The sequence below is a fragment of the Artibeus jamaicensis genome, unplaced genomic scaffold, assembly GCF_021234435.1.
Source record: "Artibeus jamaicensis isolate MK-2021 breed Jamaican fruit bat unplaced genomic scaffold, CSHL_Jam_final contig_387, whole genome shotgun sequence".
Classification (NCBI taxonomy): Eukaryota; Metazoa; Chordata; class Mammalia; order Chiroptera; family Phyllostomidae; genus Artibeus; species Artibeus jamaicensis.
In genome coordinates, this window is record NW_026521812.1 from 22,553,134 (window position 1) to 22,578,591 (window position 25,458).

The 25,458-nt window shown below is 41.6% G+C and overlaps 1 protein-coding gene across 1 annotated transcript in view; it reads right to left on the minus strand.

The window, feature by feature from the left end:
• ARMC2 (armadillo repeat containing 2) overlaps positions 1 to 25,458 on the minus strand; it is a 99,854-nt gene that overhangs the window by 5,392 nt on the left and 69,004 nt on the right. The window contains exons 13-18 of the mRNA XM_053664729.1: positions 22,129 to 22,228; positions 7,331 to 7,649; positions 4,014 to 4,136; positions 3,573 to 3,686; positions 1,305 to 1,437; positions 796 to 956 (exon numbers count right to left, since the gene is read on the minus strand). Coding sequence (XP_053520704.1) covers positions 796 to 956; positions 1,305 to 1,437; positions 3,573 to 3,686; positions 4,014 to 4,136; positions 7,331 to 7,649; positions 22,129 to 22,228 — 950 coding nt within the window. The remainder of the gene's footprint in view (positions 1 to 795; positions 957 to 1,304; positions 1,438 to 3,572; positions 3,687 to 4,013; positions 4,137 to 7,330; positions 7,650 to 22,128; positions 22,229 to 25,458) is intronic.

Sequence of the window (25,458 nt, forward strand, 5' to 3'; positions counted from 1 at the left end):
AGGGATGATGAGGTCCCCGCTTTAGAGATGAGGAGACAGGTTCTGAGAGATTATTTTACCAAACAACACCACCTGAACCCCAGTGGCTGAGCAAACAGTGCCCTTCCACAAGCCCTGGCTATTCCATAATGGTGGCTGGGAAGTGGGGGGTATTCCATTTTGGGAAAAGGATTATTGTACACACTCATTCACTGCCCCCAATCACTGTTGTTGGACTTAACCCATTATGTGGACAATCACCCTGAAAATGGACATTTTAAACATGGAAGAAGTTATCCTCTTTCCTTTGGTGTGCATCAATGATTTCCCACCTTCCAAGGTATGGACCCCACTATAATGTCAAATAGTTTCACAGACCCCAAACAAAGCAGACCAGTTAAAGCTCAGGGTGTACAGCTGATAATTAGCACAGCTGCTAATTACAATGTATAGATTCATTTAAATGCATGGCTTAATTCAGAGTAGCCTTTCATAATCTTTTCTCAATTACAATGATGTCTGTATACTTTTAAACAACAGCATCTTGTATTTATGCACTCTATTAAAAATGCTAAAAAAGAAAAAGTCACAGAAGAAATCATGATAGTGCCCAATGAATTAAAAAGTCTTTGAGCCCCCACTGTAAATAATATTCAGCCTCTTCCAGATATTTCTGAATTATAATAATATTTGTAGATTATTATAGATACTTATAGAAATTTAGCCACCCAAATGCATACCAACCTTTTCCATACAGGGCACAGAAAAAATTTTTTTATCTCACTGCAATCACAGAGTCACAGTGAAGAGTCTTACCCAGAAATGATGACAGCAAGACAAGGAGTGTGTTGGCGTCTTCATCTCCAAAACATGATGAAGCGTTAGTCATATTTTCACTGAAGTTCCATAACGTTTTACAGACCAAACAGGCCAGCTGCCAATCGGTAGGACCAAAATCTCTTAGACACTCCACTAACCTGAATTAATAAAAGTCAAGTTGACAAGGTACTAGGTCAGAATCTCTTTAACTTTTATATTTTTAGCACAATAATTATTATCAGTAATACTTAATATGAATTGTGTATAATTTAGTGACTACTTAAAATATATTCATATCCACAAATTTAAATATCTACAAAGTGGCAGTAATTTACCTCTGAATTATTTTAAGTGCAGTGGAATCTAAGTCCTCTTTTCAGTCCTAACTTGGCTCTTCCAGATGTTCAAACACTTCTACCTGGAGGAACGGCCGGAGGGGCCTAAACTCCCTGGAAAACTGTGTCCTCCAGATCCCAAGAGTCAGAACAACACACTCTGAAACTTACTTTTTAATACCGCCTCCTTCCTTTAGGACGACACGCCTGTCTTTATCCACAGTGAGATTTAGAAGAACGCCACAGGCAGAAAAGCAAATATCCTGATGCCCAGCATCCAGCAGCGCAATCATGAACTTGTGTACTGGGAAGGTAGAGAACAGACGCAGACCACTAAAGCTCGGGTTCTCAGCTGTACCATATGCCCCCTTTTTTTTTTTAAGGGGAAAGGGCATAGCGGTAATGGGGAGTGGCTTGCAAAACGGAAGTCCCTACTACGGGATTGGACCCTTTCTTCCTATTACCCACTGCCCAGCGGTGGGTTCCCCGGCACCCGCCACATCCAGAACCCGCTCCCCACCCTCTAGGTCCCTGTCCCCAGATCTTGCTGTATCTAACCCAGAAAGCAGCTCCCTCTCCATGGCAGTGGTGGAGTCCCTGCTGGTAAAACGGAGGAAACCATGGATGTCCAGTAACACAGGTGACGTTCATTTCTAACATCCCAAGGGTCTTTCACCTCCAGCAGCAATTTTCTCTACATACACAGCCAGGGGGGCCGGGGGGAGGGGGGGGATCTTCCCTGCTGAGATGTTCCCTGAAGTCTTCCAGGGCCACAGACGTCTCGGGCAGAACACCGGAAACGGGCCTGTGGCGAGGCAGGACTTCCGGGGCGGGGGGCCTCTCCGCGGGGACAGGCTCCCCGCCTCTGGGAACCAGTTTCCCTTACTCCTAGGAAACAGAGCGCTGTCTTGTGCATGCGTTCCAGATGGGGGCTGGGCGAAGAGTTGTGGGAGAAGGGATAGCTCTGTCTCCTTCCGTTTTCCTGCATACCTGAGAGGTGGCCACCCCGTTCTGACCTTGGCCCTGTTGATGGATTCGACAGTGAGCTTGCAAAGGCTGCATCACATGCATGTACTTTTAAGAGTCTAAAGAATGTGCACCAAAATGTGAAGAGTTATCTCTGCAGTAGGGAGCTGTGGGTGACGGTGTGCTGCTGCTTTGTGTTTTTCTCTCTATTATCTAAATTTTTATCGTGGATGACTACGTATTTATGGACAAAAAAGGGTGCTGTAATAAATCATAAATTACTAACTGGGTGGGTCATGGTGAGTAGTCACGCCCCAGCTCTATAACTTCTTTACAAAAATAAGCCCTGTTTATTGTTCTTGTACATCTAGATCAACACACCTTGGAAATGCCAGAAGTCATAACCCCTCAAAGGGGCAACCGTTCTTAAGAAAGCACAGAATCTTGTAACCCAATCCCCACTTTGCTTTTTCCCACCTGCATGTAATTCTTCCTACATTCCCTCCTTAATTTCAAATGTGGAAGAAAAACTGCAAAATTGATATTCTCAGGAACATTTGAGATCTTGTTCCCAGCACATGTCATCAATTTATCCCAAATAAACTCATAAACATCCTCTGCAGGTTTGGACATTTCATACATTAACATATTTTTAGTTATTATTCTTACGTGAAATATTTGAGACATTGAGGGTGGTTAGTATAAAACTCTTGTGTACCTGCCACCCAGTTTAAGAAATAAGAAATTATATATCTAATTTTATATCTGGGCATTCCTTTCCCTCCAAAGATAACTTCTGTCTTAAATGTGAAGTTTATCAATTGCAAATACCACTTATACCTTATAACATGACTACATGAGTGCATTACATAAACAGTACCCAAGATTGTTTTGCATATTTTAAGACTTACCTTAATGGCATCATTCTGTGTATATCCCCCCATCACTAACATTTCTGCTCCTAGATTATAAGTGTTTCAGGTTGAACCATGAACATCTAGTTCATTTATTTTCATTGCTGTATGTACAACATATCATGGCATGAATACAGCATAATGTATTTATCCTCTTGCCTACTGATGGACTTTTAAGTTGTTTTCATTTTTTTGCTATTACAAGCAGTACATAAATGAACATTCTAGTACATGAAGTAGAATGTCTTTTGACATTCTACTTTCTGTTCCCATGGACAGAAGTGAGAGTATAGATAACTTGTTTCTCCTCCCCCACCCCCACCCCCGCATCTTGGAACTCAGAAGACTGTTCACGAGGGAGTGGGAACACAGAGAGCACTGCCTAGTCCGTCTTGGCATCCTGTGCTGACAGCCTTACGTACAGAAGGAACAGAATGTTAGGCACTTACTCGTCCCAAAGCGGAAACAAGTGTCACATTGTCATGACCCAAGCTCCGAGACCGCTTCATGTTTATTGGCAAGAAGTGCATGTTTATGAATGTAAGTGTCATTCACTCACCATTCTTCTCCACAATGAAATCGCAGATGTCATGGTCCTGGGAGAGATTTCCAAAAACACGCACAGCCTCCAGGATTCCATCCGTGTTATTACTCAGAAGAAGCTTTAAAAGCACTGGGTTGGGTGACCAGAGGAGTGGAAAATCAGTGAACTGAAGCTTTGATTTTAAGGTTATTAGAAACCAATACCATCAACTCAATAAATACTAATATTGCTAATTCAAAAATTGAAAATGATCATAAAATACAAATTTTAGGGGACCTTAGCAAAAACTAAGAAGCTAAGCTTTCCCCATATTCTAATTTTTCAGAACCAAATCAGGCTCTTAGATATTTGTTTCAGGAAATCAGAAAACATAAATGCTTCTAGTACTATGTTTAGTTAATAAAACCAAAACCTTAACTGGACATGCATCTACCCAAACCCAACTCTGAACCTTACATTCAGCAATATGTAGCTTTTTGTTTTGAATTACGGAATTCTTCACTTGGTAGTAAGATAAGTTGTTGATTGTTACTGTCGTATTGATCACCAGCTCCTCACAATCATCAATTGACTTGTATTCTGAAACAAAGGAAGGGTGTCACAGACTCACAGTATGGCTAGAAGCAAGGCCATCCCAACTGCAGCAGCGATCTCAGCTGTGGCAGGGGTGAGCTGCTGTCCTAGGCAAGGTCTGGGCAAGGGCAGTGCCTGCCCTTGCTGTTTGCTGCTTCATTTTCATGACTCTTCCTGTAGGGAAGTGCACCAGATGCAGGGGACCACTCCTGCCCAGGGCTTAGAAAACTCTAAGCTCCATCCTCACAGCCAGGGGCTCTGGAAAAGTCAGGTGGATCTAGGCCCTGGGTCTGTAGTAAAGCAAAAGTGCCAAACGCACCAGTGAGCCCACACGTCTCCAAGCCCCTCTGGCTTGCCCGGCCCTTAAACATGCAGCATCTGGTCGCTTCCCACCCACTCTGCTACCATCCATCCCATCCCCTCACTGGTTTCTCTTCATCCACCTCTTCCTTCCTGAGTCCATCCTCAGCATGGTGAGCCTTTAAAATTTAGTCAGATAATGCGCTGGGTCTCACTCGGCCCTCTGGCCGTCCCTGCGCTGCCCTCATCCTGACCTCTGGTTTCCTTTGCCGCCCCAACCCTCAAGCCCCCAAGGCCATCCAACACTGGTCTTTGTACTCTTTTTGAACTTGACAGCGTGATCCTTCCTGGGAATATTTGCCCTACTAACCCCTCTGTGGAATATATTCTTTTTCCAGATATCTCCTTGGCTTGCTCCTCATGTGCTTCGAGTTGTTGCTCAGATGATACTTTATTGGACATGCTTCCTTTAGTCGCCCCATAAGAAGTGGCACCCATTATTCTCTCTTTCCTTTACTCCTCTTCAATTTTCTCCATAGAACATATGACCACTTGACCTGTATGTTTAATGTATGTATGTCTTCTAGCCCTAAAAACGTGAATTCCACAAGGACTGGTGATTCATCTGTTTTATTCATTGCTGCATTTCCAGCACCTTGAGCAGCATCTGACACAAAGAGGGGGCTCAATAAATAATTGTTGAGTACAAGACTAGGTGAGGGAAGGAAGGAAGGAAGAAGGAACCCTTTAGCTTACACACAAGACCCTCATTAATTCTGTCCCTGCCTTCTACTCAGCCTCCAGACTTGTCTAGCCACAGTGCAGAGAAGGGCAGATGCGAGGATGCCAGTAAGAAGCCTCCTGTGGTATCTGGGTGACAAATAATGTAGCTTAGGCTTCGGTGATGGTGGAGATGGAGCAGGTGGACAGACTGAAAAACTTTTGGGGGAGAAAAATGGACAGTATGTGGTGAAGACTGGATCGGGGAATATGAGGGAGGAATCTCCCAGCATGATTCCTGGGTCTCTAGATTACATTACTGGATGAACAGTCATCACATTCTCTGATTTAAGGTCACGAGAAGAGAGTCCAGTGGGGAGAAAGGTCGTGAGTTTGGTTCAGATAACATGAGTTGCTTTTGAAGTACCCGCATTTGGTGAGGAGTAAGGCAGTTGGATGCATGGTCTGGCAGTCAGAGGAAAATTCACACAGGTAACACTGAACTAGTTACGGCGAATTGAATGGGCATCACCTCTCACCTCTGACCCTGCCCCCCCCCCCGCCTCCATAACTGTCCCAAGCCTGGGAAGGAGCCACCTCAGCACCTGCACACACCTTGGGCCCTTGCTAGGTTAAGAAGTGTCTTTCACCTCTTGTATGAAAGCAGACTTCCTCAGGGAATAAGAGAGGGGCTGTGAGCTGAGCAGGAGGACTGTGCTAGCTCTTACGCTCTCCGATTTCATTCTCTCTCCTTTTGGCTTTCTTTTCATTAAAGACCTTTTTAAAGCTTACTCTATTACAAAGGAAAATTCAGTCATCCGTATGCTACAGAACATTATACTCGTTTGTTGTTTCTTTCTCCAAAGTATTTATGGAGGGTCTACCGTGTACTGCCCTCCATGCTGGCCATGTGGGTGAAGGGAGAACTGGCCAAAGGACCGGTGTATGTGTTAAGAGCTGATGAAATTATTTGTCAGGCTTTGGACCTGCTTGGGACCTGACAGCCATTCCTTTTTTCCTGCTTCTCCCTCTTGGAATGAGGATGGCTATCCTGGGCCTGTCCCATCACTATGTTTTGAAAGCATGGGACTTGCCTGGTTTTAGAGATCTACAGCAGGAGGGAATTTTTCTTTTCTCGGGACTAATCATACCTCAAGTTACACAATAGCTGATTTAGAGGATACTGAAGTGAGATTATGGACCTTGGGTTTTAGAGTTGATGCTGGAAGAGTTAAGACTTTGGGGGCTGTTGAGAAGGAATGAATGTATTTTGTACATGAAAAGGACAGGAATTTGGGGGTTCTAGGGACAGAATACTAAATTGTGTCCACTTCCCCCAAATGGTATACTACAGCCCTATCCTCTAATGGGATAGTATTTGGAGATAGGGGTTTTAGGAGGCAATGAAAGTTAAATGAGGTCATAAGGATAGAGACCTATCAGCTCAGACGGGCGGAGCCCTAAGAAGAGGCCATTCTCTCTCATGCACACATGGAAGGGGGCCTTGCGAGCAACACTTGTCTGCACGTTGGAAAGGCAGCTCTCTCCAAGAACCACATAGGCCGGCACCCTGACCTTGGGCTTCCAGCCTCCATAACTCTGAGAAGTGAATTCTGTTGTACAGGCCAACAAGTCTGTGCTATTCTGTCATGGCAGCTTGAGCTGACTAATATAAGGGGAAAAGATAAGACCTGAATGGCTGGGGGCTGTAGTAACAAATAATGTGACAACCTGAAAAATAAAAAGATTAAATGCACTTTAATCGCATGGACTAACAATGGAAATATTTGGGTTTTTAAACTCTTTGTGGTTATGTTGGCCGATTTCTGGTAATATATCACCATATTTTTTTAATATTGCAGTATAATTCACATACCACAAAATTCACCCTCTTAAAGCATAGAATTCAATGGGTTTTAGAAATATTACTATTTCTATTTTCTATTAGTATTACTATTTCCTATTACTATTACTATTTTTTCATTTTTTAGAAATCTGGATGACTTTTGAGGCAGTTCTGAGCAGAAGAGGAATGTTCTTTCACAGGGCTAAGAAGTCTCATTAAAGTGAGCTGATTGTACTAATAAATCCCTCAGCACACCCAACCTCAGGACTGTCCCTGGCTGCAGGGCACAGCTGCCGCCGGTGCACACTACAGCCCGCTGGGCCGAGGGTCTTACCCAGTGTGGCGAGGAGCAGGCCCACGATGTACGGGTTGGCAGCCATGGCCGGCCCAATGCCTGGGTGAATGGCCAAGTTGGCGAGCAGGCGGGTCAGCTTGATGAGCACGTCCTCCACCTGAGCCTGTGGCTCCTGTGCCTTGGGCTGCTCATCTCCTTCACCAACTCGCCTCTTGGGATGCAGATCCAGTTTGTAGAACGTGCGGAATAATGACAACAGAGTGGGGATGCTCCCTTCCTCTCTGAAAAACTGCTCACGAGCCTGGTTATTTTTCGCTGTCAGGTTGCCAAGAATGAAAACAATACGAACGACTAAGTCCTGAAATAAGTGAAAGACAACGAGTTACAGTTGCACAGCGGCTGGGACAAATTGTTGGAAAGAGCACAGTATTTATTCATGATTTAATTAATAGTAACATTGGAACATGTCTGGCTTCAACTAACTTGTACAGGATTTGATTCCCGAGGTTGGGGCAAGTCGACAGAGGCACTAAAGCGTTTGGCGGCATTGAAAGCAGACAAACTGATGATGCCGTTAGAAGGTCTATTAACTCCAGATCCTTTATTTGAAATTCTGGCTAGCATTTTCCTTTTTTTTTTTCCCTTTGGAGACCAACTAATGGAGTGGGATATCAATATTAAGAATAATGTATTACATAAATCTAAGTTTTCATGCTAACAGGTTTCTGGAGCATCTGAATCTTTTCCTGAAAGTTCACCTCTTGCAGAAGCACTGTGTTCCTAAACATCAGGCAATAAATGATGGCCAGTCCGATTGTAGTGACAGCAAGTTTCTCAGCCTGGGCACTACTGATGTTAGGGGCTGGATAACTCTTTGCTGGGGGCATGGTTCCTTGCATTTAATAGCATTCCTGGCCTCTTCTGCTAGATGCCAGTAGCACCTCCCCAGATGCCACAGCCAAACAAACATGTTTAAATGACCCGTTAGGGCAACCCTCCCCCCCACCCCAGTTGAGAACTACTGCCTGGTGTCTGTCTGTACAGCACTTTAATGTAGAACTGTGCTTATCTTTCTTGACCTGGGTAGTAGTTACATGCATGACACCTTTATAACTATTTGCTACCTGGTACCTATGTGTGCTATGAACTTTTCTGTATATATGATATAGTTCACAACCAGTAAGTAAATATTTCGAAAAACCCTAAAGTGTGAACATTTTACAACCAAACCAGACACAAAATCAATTATGTTCTTAATTCAACAACAGACATGTGAGTAACTGTAGGCCTTATAAGCAGTGGAGGAGGAAGTCCTGGGAGGGGGAAACTTTGAAGGAAAACTTGCACCTGGCTAACAACCAGCATGGGTGCTAACACTTGTGGCTGGTGTTGTGCTATTTTGCAGAAAGGAACAGGCTTGGAGAAGTGCTGGGTCCCACAGCCTGTGAGGGTGGAGTCAGGATTTGAACCTAGGATTACCCCGGCCTGGAGTCCTTTCTACACCCATGCCCTACTTTCCACAGGTTTGTCATTCAATAATCTCCTCCTTGAACTTCAGAACAGTTCGGAATTATCTCCTTTTAAAATGCAAATATGGCACCAGGAGGGATTCCAGAAAACCTTTGTTTATCAGACTGGTAATTACTGGCAGCCTTCAGAAAAGGGGACAAAGGCAGAGGGCTGGGCTTGTTTTTCTCAAGGAGGCAGGTTCAGGTGGGACCCCGGGGGCAGGAGCAGCCCAGAGACTGTGTGTGTGGCAAAGATGGGGAAGATCTAGGACAAAGTGTAAGACTTTTGAATTTGCTGAGGGCTACTCTGCCAATTCCAGTCTGTTCCTGCTTGTTCGTGAAGAAAAAAAAAAAAAAGAGTTTTTCCTGGCTCTGGCTGCAAAGCAACTGGCTGCTGCTTGTGCAGCTGGAAACTATTTGCCAACATCAGAAAAGGACAGAGGCTGGGAGCCTGACAGTGGCGAGAACCACCACTGGTCCCGGGCGGCTCACTGGGAAGAACCCTGCTCAGCTCGGTGTGCAACCAACTGTGGTGGCAGTCCAGTCAGGGGAGACCCACTGGGGGACCCCTCCACCCTGGAAGGGCTGGATGCTGGTCCTTACAGAATTCTTGAATGTGGGGGCTCTGGGGGAATACATTCTAAGGAAAGAGTGAAGATATGGAATACATAAAATGGAGTCACTTTATGTAAAATGATAAAATTATTAACATTATGAAGGTTGACTTCATTCTTGTTCTAAGTAGCCTGGGAACTTAAACTTTAAAAAAAATTTCAGTCCTGTGTCTATGTGTATGTCTGGAGAATTAGTACACATATACACACACATATCTGGAGATTATATATAATCTCCAGATTATCTTCAAATGTCCCCTGAAAGACTCATACATCTAGGCCACTGGGCATTCATTATCCAGACTGATAACCATCTGATGATAGTCATCCTGGACCAACCCTAGGGCTCAGAATGTAGGACTGTCCTCAAGAATGAACTTTTTACTTCGGGACACTTTCCTTCTTCTTTGGAACACTCACAGGTTTTGCCTAGCTATGTTCCCAGTTTGCAAACTCCAAGACGCTTTAATAAATTTTCATCATTTACTCCTAGCCAAAGCTTCCAGATTGTTTGTTCGACAACACGACAAACGAGTTTAAGACAAGAGCTCTGAAGAGCCTCTAACCTACTTGAGAAGACAGGACTGAGGAAGAAGCCAGACACCAGCTTGAGGGCCAGGCAGTCCAGTTCATGTTTGTTACTTTGCTTAGCTTCTCTGTGCTTCCATTAACTCATTGGGAAAATGGAGAAAATAATGTATTTTGAGATTGAAGCAAAACATATAAAGCACAAATTGTAGTGAATAACCATTCAGGCATTGTTGTAAACCTTTTTCATGCACTATCAAAAAATTGTTAGCAGCATTAAACTAGGTGGGACGGGCCCAGTGGTCCTAGAAGAGTTTAGTTAAGAGGATGCTCAGTGAACAGTGTGTGTGTGTGTGGGCGGAGGGGGGGAGCAAAGTTACCACAAATGGATTTGAGTTCAACTTTGGAAGTATGTGAAATGCACATATGTAGGGGTGGGAAGAGGGTTTGCAGGAGGAAAGAATACCCTGGGACAGTTCCTTTCCTGGTGCCGGGGGTCACCTTTTCTGTCCCTGATCACCAGAGAGTTCCCTAAAGAAGCTGAAGCCCGTGGGTCAAAAATCTAAAACAAGCACATCCAATCTCATTATAATACTTGAATTTCACTTCATGTAAAACCAGTGACTGCTCCAAGTAACGTGGGACAGCTGAGGCTCCGCCCCGGGCTCTGGAAGGAAAGCACGTCTCCAGCTTGGCTGTACCCAGCAGAAAAGCAGACCATTTTCCAACTAGTACAGGGATATTTCTGAGAATTAGGCTCCACAAAGGAAAATTCCGTTTTATATTTGCTAAGCTGAAGAATAGAAACTTTTTGCATAAACGGTGATATGTGATTTCTGATTAAAGACGTTCTAAAAAAGTTCCACCCTGAAAACTCAAGTCGACTTCAGTTTTATGAATAATACTAGCAGTAGTAGCAACTAATGCATGGTGCCTTACAATGCACCAAGCACCGATATGTATATCAACTGATTGACTAAAAGTGATAACTTCCAGTTCTTTACACCGAACAAAGCTGTTCCCACTCTACTCAACAGTAGTTATGTCGAACATTTTTGAACTTCACACTGTTCCCTGGATTGTGCTCTTCTCCCACTTCCACAAAACACTTTAAGTGATTTTACATGACTTCTTAAAGAATTGTAAATAGTTGTACTCTATTCACTAAATCACTGACGGAACTAATCAATATACCTCCTAAAATGTCTCTGCCATCTTTTGAAGAATGCTAGACTATTTTTAATCCATATATATATATATATATATATATATATATTCCTGTATATGTATTAAATTACAGCTGGCATTCCACATTAGAGTAGCTTCAGGTGTCCAGCACAGTGCTTAGACATTTCTGGAACTTAGAAGGTTCCCCCGTGTTTGTTTTTTCTGGCATCTGAGGGCCTGTACCACCTCCACCTCCTGACATGTCAGGAGTATTTAGACCCTGGCTCTAGGTGAAAGCAGATTTCCTTAGAGATCATCATTCTTCAAAAAACAAATGACCTCTACCCACTGTCACATGTGGTCTAATCTAGGAAGAGGAAGTGCTGCTTTTCTTTGAACAATTTTCTCGGCCCCCTCCCACTGCTAAGATCCTTTCATTTTAACATGTCTGTGAGTCCTGACGTGGCCAAATAAATGTGTCTGATGCAGGGAGACTTTAAGGCAGGAAGAGTTAACACTGCTAGAAAGCCTCTTTCCCTGCCTTCAGAGGGAAAAAGGAGGGGGTGGTTCCTGGCAGCGTTCATGCCAACTGCAGGATGGCACGCGAGATCCACGGATGGGGATGGCAGATTGCGCCGTCTGCAGCAACAAACTTCCAGCAACTGCCATGCTCCCTGCTTCTGTCCTCTTTCTCAGGGTTGGCTAAGGTTTGCTTTCTCCCTCCCCCTTCTCAAATATATTTCCCAAGAATCAAGGGAGCACAGACTAGGCCAAAATAGAAGCAATCCCAAGGAGGTTGGCAGAAGTGGTGTTTCCTCACTCCCAAGCCAGCACTTGTCTCGACTCATCTGGAGTCCCAGCAGCTGAGGCTGAGGGGGTCCCGCTGCAGAGCCCCCTCAGCTCCCCGTCAGTGGCCTCTGCACTGTGCAGACGTGCGCTGGGACAGTATTATGGAGAGGTTACTTATTGTTCCACAGCCACAGTTCATCTCAAGTCTACAGAATATCATTTAATTAAAATCCTCTAAAGAGTTGAAAAATTGGACAAAGGCCAAAATGACCGATTTGCAGAGACTAATTCCACAGCAGAAAACTCTTTCAATATGCTATTCTCCTTTGAGGTATAGATTCTCTCCTTCATTCTTAGACAAAATCTGAGAACCACATATAAATCAACACTGCACTTTAATAGCATTTCTATTAAATTTAACACCAAGTTGCATATTCCTACCACAGCTCAGAAACAGCAAAATGAAGATGAATCGGGAGAGATAATGTTTTTTTAAAGGCAGTCTTGCCCTGACCAGTGTAACTCGGCTGGTTGGGCGTTGTTCCGCAGAGCGCAAGAAAGGTCACCAGTTCCATTCCCAGTCGGGGCACATGCCTACATGCCTGGGCTGCAGGCCCAGGCCCTCCCCACAGGCCCTCCCAGGTTGGGGTGTGTGCAGGAGGCAACCAATCATTGTTTCTCCATCGATGTTTCTCTCCCTCTCTTTCTCCCTCCCTTCCCCTCTCTCTAAGAATAAATAAATAAAATCTTTTAAAAAAAGAAGGCAGTCTAGTATAACCAGTTCCTATTGACTTTCTAATTTTGCTTTAAATGCAATCGGCCTAGCAACAGCAATGGCCAATCAGAGCCCAAACAGGTAAACCTACTCTAAGAAGACTGACCTCAACTGTGAGTTCCAGTTACAGCCTGTGGGACATTCTCTTTGGTTTCCCATATGTTTTGCCCTAGTGAGTAAGCATGTCCCTCAGTCTGAATGAGCTCCTCATACTGTAAATAAAATACTTTAACTGGAACAAAACAAGGAGGACACTGCTGAGCAGAATGGTCTAGGGAAGTCCAACCTGTGGCTCACAGGCTGCGTGCAGCTCAGGATGGCTATGAATGCAGCCCACCTCAAAATTGTAAACTTACTTAAAATATTGTGCGGTTTTTTTGTGATTACATGTCGCAATGTATTTAATGTGTGGCCCAGAGCTGCCAAAAGGTTGGGTAACCCTGGCACAGCAGCAGTGGTAGGAGTTGTCAAATGTTACTTTCCATATAAGAGACTGGCCAAAAAGTCAATGAAAGAGATTTCTCCCTACTCCAAATTCGGGAACTGAGGCTTCAAGAGGTTCACTGACCCCATTAGCCCATCTCCTCATTCCCAGTGACCCTCACCTTCCAAATCTGCCAGACTCAGCCCTCGGGACACCTTTGATTCCTCCCTATCTCATTCCCCTCACCACCCAGTCATCAAGTTCCCTCCACTCTATCATTCCCAAATCTCCCCCCGCTACCCCCTTCCCGTGCTTGCTCTGGTTAATCTGTCCAGAGACTCTCATCAGAGACCCTCGACAGGCTCTTCCCTGTGCAATAAGCATTAACGCCACGTCTTGAACTAGTTCTTACATCATCCCCTTGCTCAAAACACCCACTGCACGTTAAATGTGAAACCCAGTACCTAATGCACCACTGGCCCCACAGGAGCACTTCTGCATGACCTCACACTACTGCCCAGCCGCAGTGAATATATTCCTCCCTGACTCTTACACACTCCCTATTGTACCTTAAAATAACTTATGTGCAAACCGTTGACCATGGGGAGGGAACCACCTCATGCTGTCACCAAAAGAATAAACTATATTTGCCAGACATCACTTAGTAGAGAACTACTTCTAAGTAAAGGAAAACATTTTAGAAAGATTTTCAAGAATGGGTTGAAATTGAAGGGGTTGTAAATGTGCTTAAAATTGGAACCTTCTATTAACCAGAAAATTAAATTAATCATCATACCCTCTATAAAACTTGGCTAAAAACTTCTTGTACAGTCTGGATTTGAGAGCTGAATCAAAGTTTGCAGTTTACAAAGTTTACCCAACTTCCCACCCTCGATCAAAACCCCAATATAAATTGAGCTTATAGGAGGCTAGAACACCAGATAAATTTTACCAGTCAGGAAGACAGACTGCACTACTGTAAAAGTGCTAATTAACCCCAGGGTACTGAAAGTGGGTCAACAGTTTGCATGAGTGCTGAGCCACATACAAGCATCTGAGACATTGGAGACTCAAAACCCAGAGTCTAATAAGAAAATCATTTAAATCCAGAGGAGATTATGCTTGACACCTCCATCCCTCTATCCATTCCACTGGCACTTATTCACTGAGCATCCACTGTATGCCTCTGAATGTGGTTATCACTCAAAGCACCAAGGCAATGCTAGAATTTCACTGTGTTCCATTCTTTAAGTCAGCAGACATAAATCAGGCATTGGGGATCTGTGCTGAGTGGGGGAAGAGCCAGTGCCACAAGGGCAAAGCAGCAGGAGCTAGAAAGAACGAACAAGCTGAGGGCTTATTGTGCTGCCCGCCCACCCGGTCAGGGGTGCAGACCAAGGCCAGCACTGAAAAACAAGGAGCAAGCTCAGCCAAATGCTTTCGGCACCCACTGGGAATGTGCCTGCAGAGGGGCTGGGAAGAGAGCCACAGGGCACACTCCTGCCAGGCAGGAGGCAGAGGGCAAACCGGGAGCCAAGTTGCCATATAAAGGCGCCAGGGTGAGGGGTGGAGGGGCCTCCTTAACCAATCCTCACTGGCCCCAAAGAGGATGGAGGGGAGAGAGAGGTCATGTTATCTCTGGGCAGCTGCAAGGCTGCGCTTGCATTCGACATGCACGGTTAGAAAAATGGCAGATGTTTGTGTGCGTTCGGCCTGTTCTGTCCAGACATTCCAGGTCTCATTTTCAACACCACGGATGCCTAAGCACTCCGGATCAGATGGTGTTCACATGGTCAGGGACAGCCACTTAAGAGGAAGTCTGAATGGAATGAGAGAGGCATGACTTTCAAAGCAGTACAAGCAAGGACATGTCCAGTGATTCCCAGACAGGGTTTGTGAAGGCTCTGATTATGGTTCTACATCTGGAAGTTATATGTCAATGTCCCTCCCCCAAAACTGACCATTCCTAATAGTGGAAATGTTATTTAGACAGTTACTCAATGCATACAAATGATGAGAATATAGATAAGGGTTATTAACTTTTTTGGACAATGACCTTTGCAAAATATTGCCAGCCTTAAAAGTCACATTTGAGGCCTTTTACCAGATATCCTGCCCAGTACATATTTACAGAAGAAATGGGAAAAACCCTTTTATGTTCTTTCAAAACAGAAACCCAAACGTATTTTGCTGAGATGCTAAATGCAGCAACGCTGACGTCAGAGGCACCTCCTGAGGCAGGCTCTGCTTTGCAAGGCTGCTATCCACCCTGCTCATTCCTTCGTTACTAGGCCCATCTGTTTCACATTTGGTTTGTAACAAATGTTTCCAACACAAAGTACACAATATGTGCATATTTCTGAAGTGAAATGTGTCACTGAATTGAAATTTGGTCAGCATTTTTAATAGATAGTTTACTTAATGCTAAAGTTTAGTTTTCAAACTATGTTAAGCCAACTGAAATGTTGTGCTTCTGTCTCGCTTTTTGTGTGTATGGAAACTGGAGTTATTAGCCGCACTGTGGATCTTGGACAAATTAACCTCATAGACATGAGCCAAAGACGTTCCCCTCGTCCTCCCTGAGGAAGCCCTTTGTTAGAGCTGGGAGGAGTGGATTCCTTTTCTCTGAGACTGTTGAAGAACCAGACACCACTGGCTCATCCCAGGACAGTCCTATACAGACAGGGCCACACCACTGTGCACAGCAGGGGATGTAAACCTGACCATGTTTTATTTTAAATAAACTAATGTTCCTCAGATTTACTTCTTACATACTTACAAAGTCCAAGCTTTCTCAAAGCAGGTTATCTGAAGGGATATTTCATGCTTATTTTAAAATAAAAGCTGGTGGTTGTTTAACAAATGAACAACTTGTGGCTTGTAACTCAACAAGCCGAGTTAATGAGTTCTCCCTTCAGCAGGCAGTTCTTAGGGTCCCAGAGGGGAGGCCCTGTGCTCACCCACAGGGGAAATGGAGTCAGTCAGGCTCCTCCCCAAGGTGGAGAAGCAGTGTTTCCATAGCCTTGAGGATGGGCCCGCATGCGCAGAATCATGCTTTGTCATATAAATCTTGGCATCCTGCTGGCTTTGTGTGCATTTAGTATATAGGGAGTTGGGACTTCCCGAGACGTAGTACTCGGCTTGCGGTGTACGTGCATTGCTCCGCCTATGCATAAAGGCGTGTCTGGTATCCCATGGCTCTGTGAATTTTCTTCCATCTGCCTGAATCCCAAGTGAACCTGCCCACCCTTGAAAGGCTGCAGGACATCACCATTCCTGCATGGTCCACTCTGGCCTGTGCCTGAAGCCTCGTCATTACAATGGCTATCAATCTGTTATCAATGTTCTCAGTGGGTTTGGTCCCAGGACCACGTGTTCTGACAGAAGTCTGGAGGAGAAAATTCATAGATGAGTCTGTGGCACCATCCCATTTTCTCTAGCTAAGAAAGTGCCCCTCAGCTGCTGCTGGTGCAAAAGGCAGAAGGCATGTGGTTGTCACCACTTACTGGGGAAACTTACACCAACCCTTGGCTTGGCTTAGTTGGTTTCTACTTTGTGAGATTCACTTTCAGCCACACGCCTGTAGAGAAGGACGACCCTGTGTGGCTGCTTCAGTTAATCACTTTCAAATCTCTTGAGGTTTTGTGGAAAACCCTCTGCTATTCATATTGAAGAAACATTGTTTTAAGGAACCACCTTGGTTCCCAAACCTGCTGTTCATTTGAATCCCCTGAGGAGCCTCTTAAAAAATAGGTTCTTGGGCCCCATCCCAGACCTGAATCAGAATCTCCAGGGAGAGTCCTGAGAACCTGTATTCTTAAAGCTCCCTAGGTGATTGCAGTGATGAGTCACTGATTTAAATCAGGAATTAGAAATCTTATCACCTTAATAGTGACTGTTTTTTAATGATATCACTATATAAGAATAATCTAAATCTATGATCCTTCTAAATAATTCTCATAATACAGATTATGTAGAAAATAAGTGAAAATCTCATAGACACGGATTTAAAAGACCCATTCTATATGCTGAAGTCAGACTTTACCCTGACAAAAGATAAATATGCAAAATGTCAAAAAATGGGAAAAATTTTTACATGCTTACTTGGTTCCAAGCAAGATATCCGAATTGGTGGGCTGTGGAAGCAGCTGGCCACAGCTTCCTGCAAAACTCCACACCCAGTACATGTAAGATACTTTATTTATTATTAGAGAGGGTGTCTTTCTCTCTTCCTTCCTTTCTTCTTTCCTTTTTTTCTTTCTTTAAGATTTTTGTTTCTGTTCTTTGAAAATATAGTTAGCTATAACATGATTTAATTGAAAAATTAATCTCTGCTGGTTCCAACAATGATCTTCAGGCTTTTACAACAGAGACAACGCTAACTTCTCAGAACACAAATAAGGTGGAGAGACTCTTTCTGACTGTCAATCACTTGGTGGTTGCTGTGTATGTTAAGAGAAAACAAAGCTTCTAAAGTCTATGTCTACAACGCATGGTTAGTGTTGCAGAAACATTTCCTGAAGCTGGAATAAAAAGAGTTATAAGAAGTGATCATTCTATTTAAAAAGTTACTGGAGAACTGATGTACATTTTTCAAAGGTCAGTTCCAAGCCTCAACTGCTCAAGTAAATCTCAGGTGTAAGAAAGTTTTTAACCATGGCAGATTAATGCACTCACATCAGATCAGGGTGTGGAATTTCTGGAAATTCCTTTTCTTTCTAGGAAAGAGAGAAAAACAAAGGACCAGGGGGAATGAAAGAATTTAAATTGATCACTTCTGTTTTGCTCTTGTGGAAGGCAGCCCACCAATGTGAAAAGTGTGGGGAAAAATTCTTTTTTTTCCTCCTCCAAACTAGGAAGAAAGTAAATGTTTATGGAAGTACTAGGGTACTAGAAAAATATTTTATAATACTTTACAGACTTCAAAACATTTCACATACTTAAGATTCATTCTTTAAACACTTATCATGAGCCTACCATGTCAGTTACCATCTCAGGTTCATCAAGACAGGGCTGTGCCTCCGAGGAACCCCAGGGGTGGACGAGGCAGCTAGACAAGTGGTAACCATTTGTAGAATCACGAAAGAAATATGTACTTATAAAGGCCTAGGGGAACTTTGGGTCAATGATTCTAGGAAGTAGTTTGAACACATAACAACTTCCTCGTCTGAACAATTTCCCTGCTCTCCTAAAGTTTGGTTTTGAGGAAAATATAAACTGTGTATCTATTTCTCTTACTAAAAAAACATCAAAGATGGTTCAATATTTTTTAATATACGTAGAAGACAGTAATTTTAGGAAAGTCAACAACATGACCCTCATACAAATATAAAATAACATATTTTAAATTATTGATTTCATTAATGAAGAATGCAATGATAAAGTTGGTTCCAAGAACAATTAGAGAACTGGGTGTTTACTAGCATTAAAAAGAATGGTTTTTTACTGGTAATGGTTGGATAAGATTAATAGATTAGATACACGCCTGGCTGATAGCCTAGAGTAGGATTTTCAACTGGTGGTCTGCAAGAATTTTTAAAACATGTACTACACCTGACTACTTAGTGGGGGGCACTGACCTCTTTTTATTTAGATGTAAAATTAAAAATGACAAGAGCCAATACAATAATAGCTGTCCAGTGTGAATAAATCAAAATTATACCTATTTTTTGTCAGATTGGCAAAAAATGTATTTTGTGTGTGTGGCATAGAATTTTAGTAATTAGTTTATGCATGCCGTGAGATGTAAAAAGTTGAAAATTGTTGACCTATGGGGCAATAAAATCATAACTTTTGAAGTTATCTTGTCTACCAGAGAGAAATCTACAAACTAATGTGTAACTTAGAGTCTGGGTTCCAACTGAGTAGTAAGTAGCAAGTTTAAACACAGATGCACTCTCCTAGAGAATTAAGCCCTGCCCATCAAACAGTGCCCCAGCTTGACTTTGTCAGGACATGCACCTCCCACACCACACCTTATTTCTAAATTTTAGATAGTAATTCTTTTCTTTTTTTTTTAAATCCTCACCTGAGGATATATTTATTGATTTTTTTTTGAGAGAGAGAGAGAGAGAAAGGGAGAGAGAGACATTGATAAGAGAGGGAAACATGACCAGTTGCCTCCCAGGTCAGTAGCCTGCCCAGGGCTGGAGCCCACAGCCTTCTGGTGCACAGGACAGTGCTCCAACCGACTGTGCCGCCTGGTCAGGGCTGGAGATCACAGACACACTGCTTGGATTTCTCGCGCTGGGCATATTAGCTAGGTGTACTAGCTACATTAAAGTCTTTAAAATCATGTACTGATGAGGGAGGAATTGACTGGTCCTGAAAGGTTTCACAGAGAAGTGACATGAGAGGTACATCTGGAAACATAAACTGGCTTCTGAGGATGAGAAGTGACAAGAGAAATTTCATCCAAGTCCCCTAGGCCCTTCTCACTAAGGGCCTATTCATATTCAATTTTATTTTAGACTTTTTAGGTGCTACTTTTAACAAGCTTGGTTATGATCTTTCCCTGCTAATTGCAAGCAAAGACAAAATTGCCAAAGGCAGGTAACCATTACCAAAGGCAGAGGTAACAACCATGAGAAAGGGAAGAGAGGAGTGTACAAAAAGGAGACAAACATTTAAAGAACCTCATCAATAGACCCATGCTGCCAGTGTGGACAACAGTCCTTTAGAGCATCAAGATGAGGCTAAATCATTTTTAATATCTTTTGTAATGTATTTATAATATGGTTGAATATGTTTTCACCACAATGATTGAAATAAGTTTGGTAATTAAGGGGGTACATTATACATTTTCTTGATGGTTTTGAATAAACAGCATATTACTATATATAGTTTGCAAGGTGCACTTTATTCTTTGGACCAAAATAATTTCAATAGAAACACAAAATTGTAATGTAAGTCAATAGAGAAAAATATGGCTCTTAAACACCAATTTTGCTTTATAGATAACTGTTGGACCAATAGTTATTTGCAGTAGATAACTAAGGTGAAAAGTAGTTCAATGGGGAGTGTGATAAAAATGTATGCCAATTAGATTTGAGGTCACTTAGCCTCTGGAACCAGAAAAAGCATACCTCTACCACACTGATATCTCACATGTCTTGTCTTGGCAAGGTGCCAGACTTTGGGTGTGTTTATTAAACATGGCTGTCACCTAAGCTACAATCAGAGAAACAAACAGTGTCTGTTAGTGATGCCATACGGCTACTTGTCAGTACTCAGCTGATGGGTCTTCTTTCTTTTTAAAAAATCATAGGTTATGACAACTTGAAATCAAACTGTTAAAAATGAGGGCTTTCTTTCATCCACACTGGAAAATCCTGGTGCAGAGCGGAGAGGCCCTCTCCAGCTGCAGGCATGAAGCCAGGCACGATCAGAATGTCAGGGCAAAAAAGAATAATAATACTAAAACAAAATTACAATGACAACCCAGGCAGCAAATCCATAAAATAAAATTACAAAATAGAATCCACAACTAAATCACTTCTATGTAACCTAAAATAATTCTTTTAGTGCCATGCTACACTATCTTTTCTACCATTTTAATTTTTCCCTTAAAAGAGAAAACCAGTGGACATGCCTGAGCTCTTCCTGGGGTTAGTTCACTTGTCCAGAGATTTTGGTTCTGACAATATATCACACCAAAACCTAAATTAGGAAATGCTTAACAGACACTTACATTAGTAGCAGACCATGAATCCTTTAAGGTAGGTTAATCAAAATTCATTTTTTTGACATGGAAATTCTTACACCTTGAAATCTTTCAAAGTATGTAATTTAGAGAAAATATAAAATGCATAAAGTCTTTGTAAGCCAAAAACTCAATATCAGAAACTCAAGTGCATATTTAAAAATCCATGTTTAACAACTACATAAAAACTTAAGCCGTTAAGCAAGGTTTTATCTTTAAAATGTAGTAATAATATAATAAGAACACAGGATTTTCCTTGTCATCTATATAACCAAAAAGAGACCTGTAACCTTTTAAAACACAGCTACTAATAATGGAAAATCTGATGAACTTTGTCATTCTCAGCAGAAGCACTTGGCTGGGTACAAATAAGCTCAATGTTCTTTGTGGCAAACAGGGTTATGTCTTGAGGTGGCTTTGATGTTGTTAATATAATAACAACAAAGATTCTTAGTATGCACATAACTTATTTGTCAACTGATGAAACTTACTACATGATTTTGAAAGTTTGCCACATTTGAAATATATATATATATATATATATATATGTATAAAATCTTTGTCTATAAAATATCTCCTCTAAAGAGTGGATGTCATTTTAATAATTTATAAAGGTAAATGAAGTTAGACTGCATTTAATGACTATTTAAAAACTTATAATAAAAATTTGTATTTGTACTAAGTATTATAGTTGTATTAAGGGGAAGTCTTTGTGAGTTCTCTCACCACCCCTTTTTTAAAACAACTACAGAGGTTTTTGCCCAATCCATTATAACCAACTTATTTCCTTTAAATACTTACCTAGAAATTTTATTTTCTAAATAAAATGTTGAAGAACTCAAGAATTTCAGCACTAGAAGAATCTCGAGGGCATATCAGTGTACAGGTGTTCCAAAGCAGTCTGTGTGAAGAGTCCCTACAACCTTTGCTTTTTGAAGTGTGCATGGCCAGGCTCTGCCTTACCCATCTGACTGAGAAGGTGTGGGGTGTGGTCTGGAAATATCCAGGGTACCCCCACCTCACCCCAAAGTGGTTCTTGCAAAGAGGTCTACAGATCACTGCGAAGAACAACACTGTGGTGGTCCCCCACAGCCTCCCTAAATCAGGAATCCCCCTACCATGGAGACATTTTACTGAGGTCTTTTTGGCCTCAAACAGCCCCTTCCCCAACTCCTTCAGGTAACTCTGCCTCCTGGGGCAGCCCACTACTCATCTAATGAAGCTTCTAATGGAAACCTTTACATTTAAAACATAAAGTCATTCAACATGGGCTTGTGTGAACACACCAATGAAAAGCCACACTGAAAAATCGAATGCATGAAGAACTGACCTGCTTCTTCTGGTATTTGTTTATCAGATTCAAAAACAAGGCATAACATCTGGGGCAGTTGGCCAAGGCAGCACAGCAGTCGTGGTAAGTAGTGAGTTTGCTGTAGAAATGCCAAATGGGAAAATAAAAATACACTTTGATCTTCTACAAAATTCAAGTACACATTGTTTTACCTTAAATGTGGATCTTCAAAGCATTGCCCAGTGCATGAAAAGGAGTCCAGAAATACTCCACATGCCAGTGCAGAGAAGCCTCAGGGAGGTTTGCTGTCTACTGTCGACTCTCAGGGCATGGAGTGAGGGAATAGAAAATGGTCTTTGAAAAATAGAAACCTGAAGCCTGCAACACATGCATATGGTGTGAATTTTTGCAATCTACAAAACACACATGATTCAGAATATGCAAACCAAGAAATTTACACAAAACCTGGTTGGACACCAATCAGCAAGTCCCCAGGACCCCTCAGCAGCAAAGGCTCCAGGGGAAGATAGTGGCCTGGCAGTTGTCTTGCAAACAAACACCAGGCAAAATAGGCCTTGAGGCAAAAAGCCTTGAAAGTAGCTTCCCAACTTCCAAAGCAAGCCAGCCAGCAGGAAAACAAAACGAATATGGCAAACTTACACCAAATTAGAAGATATTCACAGATATCTCATTAATTGATAAATCAATAGGTAAAATATTAATATTTGAAAGATGTGACCATCTACCAGGCCACTCATGAGTCTCAGTAAATAAATGTTCAGAGAACTGGCATCTTGTAGATCACATTCTCTGGTCAATGAAATTAAATTAGAAATTAATTTTTTAAAATACCTTAAAAACATACTTTTGAAAATTTAAAAACACATGATTTGTGGGTCAAATAATCATGAAAATAAAAAAGCACTTTGATATACTACTACAAACAATACAAAATGCTACCAGTCAAAATTTGTAGGATATAACTAAAGCAGTCTCTACAGAAAAATTATAGCCTTAAGAAAGTTGAAAAGACAGTAATTAAGTTTCTAACTAAAACAGTTAGAAGAAAATATATCAAGGACAGTAGGTGAAAGGGATTAATAAGGATAAGAATAAAAGGAATAAAAAAGAAAACATAAAATAAGGTAGATCAATAAATATATTGGTTCTGCAAAAATAGGTAAAAAAATATTGGCAAGACTGATAAAGAAAAAAGAAAAACATTATGAATAATAAAAATTTGGAGTCAATATGAACAATGAAGAGGTGGTAGAAATCGTGATTCAATGTATGAATTCTAGAGCCGGACTAGTTGGTGTAAATTACAGCTCAGTGATTTGCTATCTCTGTGACCGTGGGAGAACTACCAAACCTCTCTGTGCCTCAGTTTCCTCATATGTAAAATGGAGATAATAACGATAGAACCTATATTTTAAATTTGTTATAAGGAGTAAATGAGTTAGTATTTAGCAAGTGCTTAGTCTAGTGCCTGGCACATAGTGGGCACCATAAAATATTTATTAAGTAAGTAAAATAAATAAAAGGGGTCATAATTAGAGATATAACAGATTAAAGGAATAACAAAAGAAGATTTAACACAACATTATATTGTTTGAAAACTTGGATAAAGTGGATAGATTCATATAAAAATATAACTTTTTGAAACTGACACAAATGCAATCAGGAAATGTGGTTACGTATTCAAACATTAGAGAAGGTACTCAATAGTCAACAATATTCACCCCTACATGCACCAGGATACAAATAGCTTTTCAAGCAAATTCTATAAGTGTTTCAAGAAAAAGATAAGTTTAATTTTTACAAATTCTTCTAGAAAAGATAAGAACTTTTCAACACATTTTATGAGGCTTATATACACCCCCAGACAAGGAAACCAGACAAGGCCAATATGACACAGGACAAGTAAGGTCCATCTAACTCATGACCAGGGTGAAACATCCTACACTAAAATGTCTGTGAACCAAGCCTAACAAAATATAATGGTTTGCCATGAGAACATCTATTATATATAATCTACTACATTAATGACTTAAAAAAGAAAAACCACATAATGTAAATAGATTCAGGACAAGCATTTAAGAAAATCTAACAGCCATTAGTAGGGAAAATTTTTCCTTAACCTTCTAAAGGGAATCTATAAAAACCTACAACAAATATTATTTTCAACTGGTAAAGCCATAGCAGCATTTCCTTTAAAGTCAGGATAGAGGTAGCAGGCAAACACTCTCTCTGCTTTTTGTTGGACATCCTAAGCAATGTGAAAAGAAAGAGGTAGGGACATGGTAGAATAGTTATAGTAACCGGGAGAAAGTTGTTCTCTAAGAGAATCTATAGGTAAGCTCTTAGACCTAATACAGGGTCCAGCACAAATTAACACCCCTGTTTTATGAGTTGGTAATCTATACTGAATATTTTATTACAAAGTCATAAGCATGTAATTCTGTAACATAACAATTCACACTCAAGGACACCATCTGACATTTTAGGTGAAATGTTCAAATTGCTGTCCATCTCGTTTGAGACCCTACCAACCACACACAACGGCATTAGTTCTGCCAGACCCTGTATTCATCAAGATGCCTGGATACTTAATAAGCAAACATCAATGCTATATTAATAATCACAGCAAAAGCCATGAAGAAACGAATCTCAGAAAAGATGTGCAAAATACTTTTGGAGAAAATTGTAAAGTGTTACTGAAAGATTTAAAAGACGACATAATAAAAAAAGAAGACTTCATCTATGGATGAAGAATTCTGTATCCTAGAGAAGTCAACCTCCCCACTCCCATACCAGTTACTCTGCATACTCAGTGCCGGTCCATGAAAAACCCTGAAGTTCTTATCATGGACCTTAGCTGATTCTCCAACTCAGAAGGAAGAGAAAAGGAGAATTTGGATTTTAAAGGAGAAAAGAAGTGACGGATTCATCTTCTCTTCTAACAAGACAAAGTAAATCTGTAATAGTAACACAGCATGGTGCTGGTCTGAGAATGGACCGCACTCGCTCAGAAACAGACGCACGAGTGTACGGAATTTTGTGTTTGATTGACGAGGCATTTCACATCAGTGAACAAAGGGTGGTGTGGTCAGGAGAAGGTCCTGGGACAATGGACCATTCATGTGGGAAAATACCCAGTTGGATCCCTACATGCTACCATACTCAAAAATAAACTTTACACTTTACAGTGCTTCAAAATGGGAGTTATTAAGTACCCAGCACAAAGCTCAGTAAAGTGCATTCTCAAATGGGGGTCAATCACCAATTCAGGCTTCAGGAAATTTTCTATTTCTTTAAACAACTACAGTAGTATATAGTTCAAGCAAGGGCCAGGTCTCTCTTGAGAAG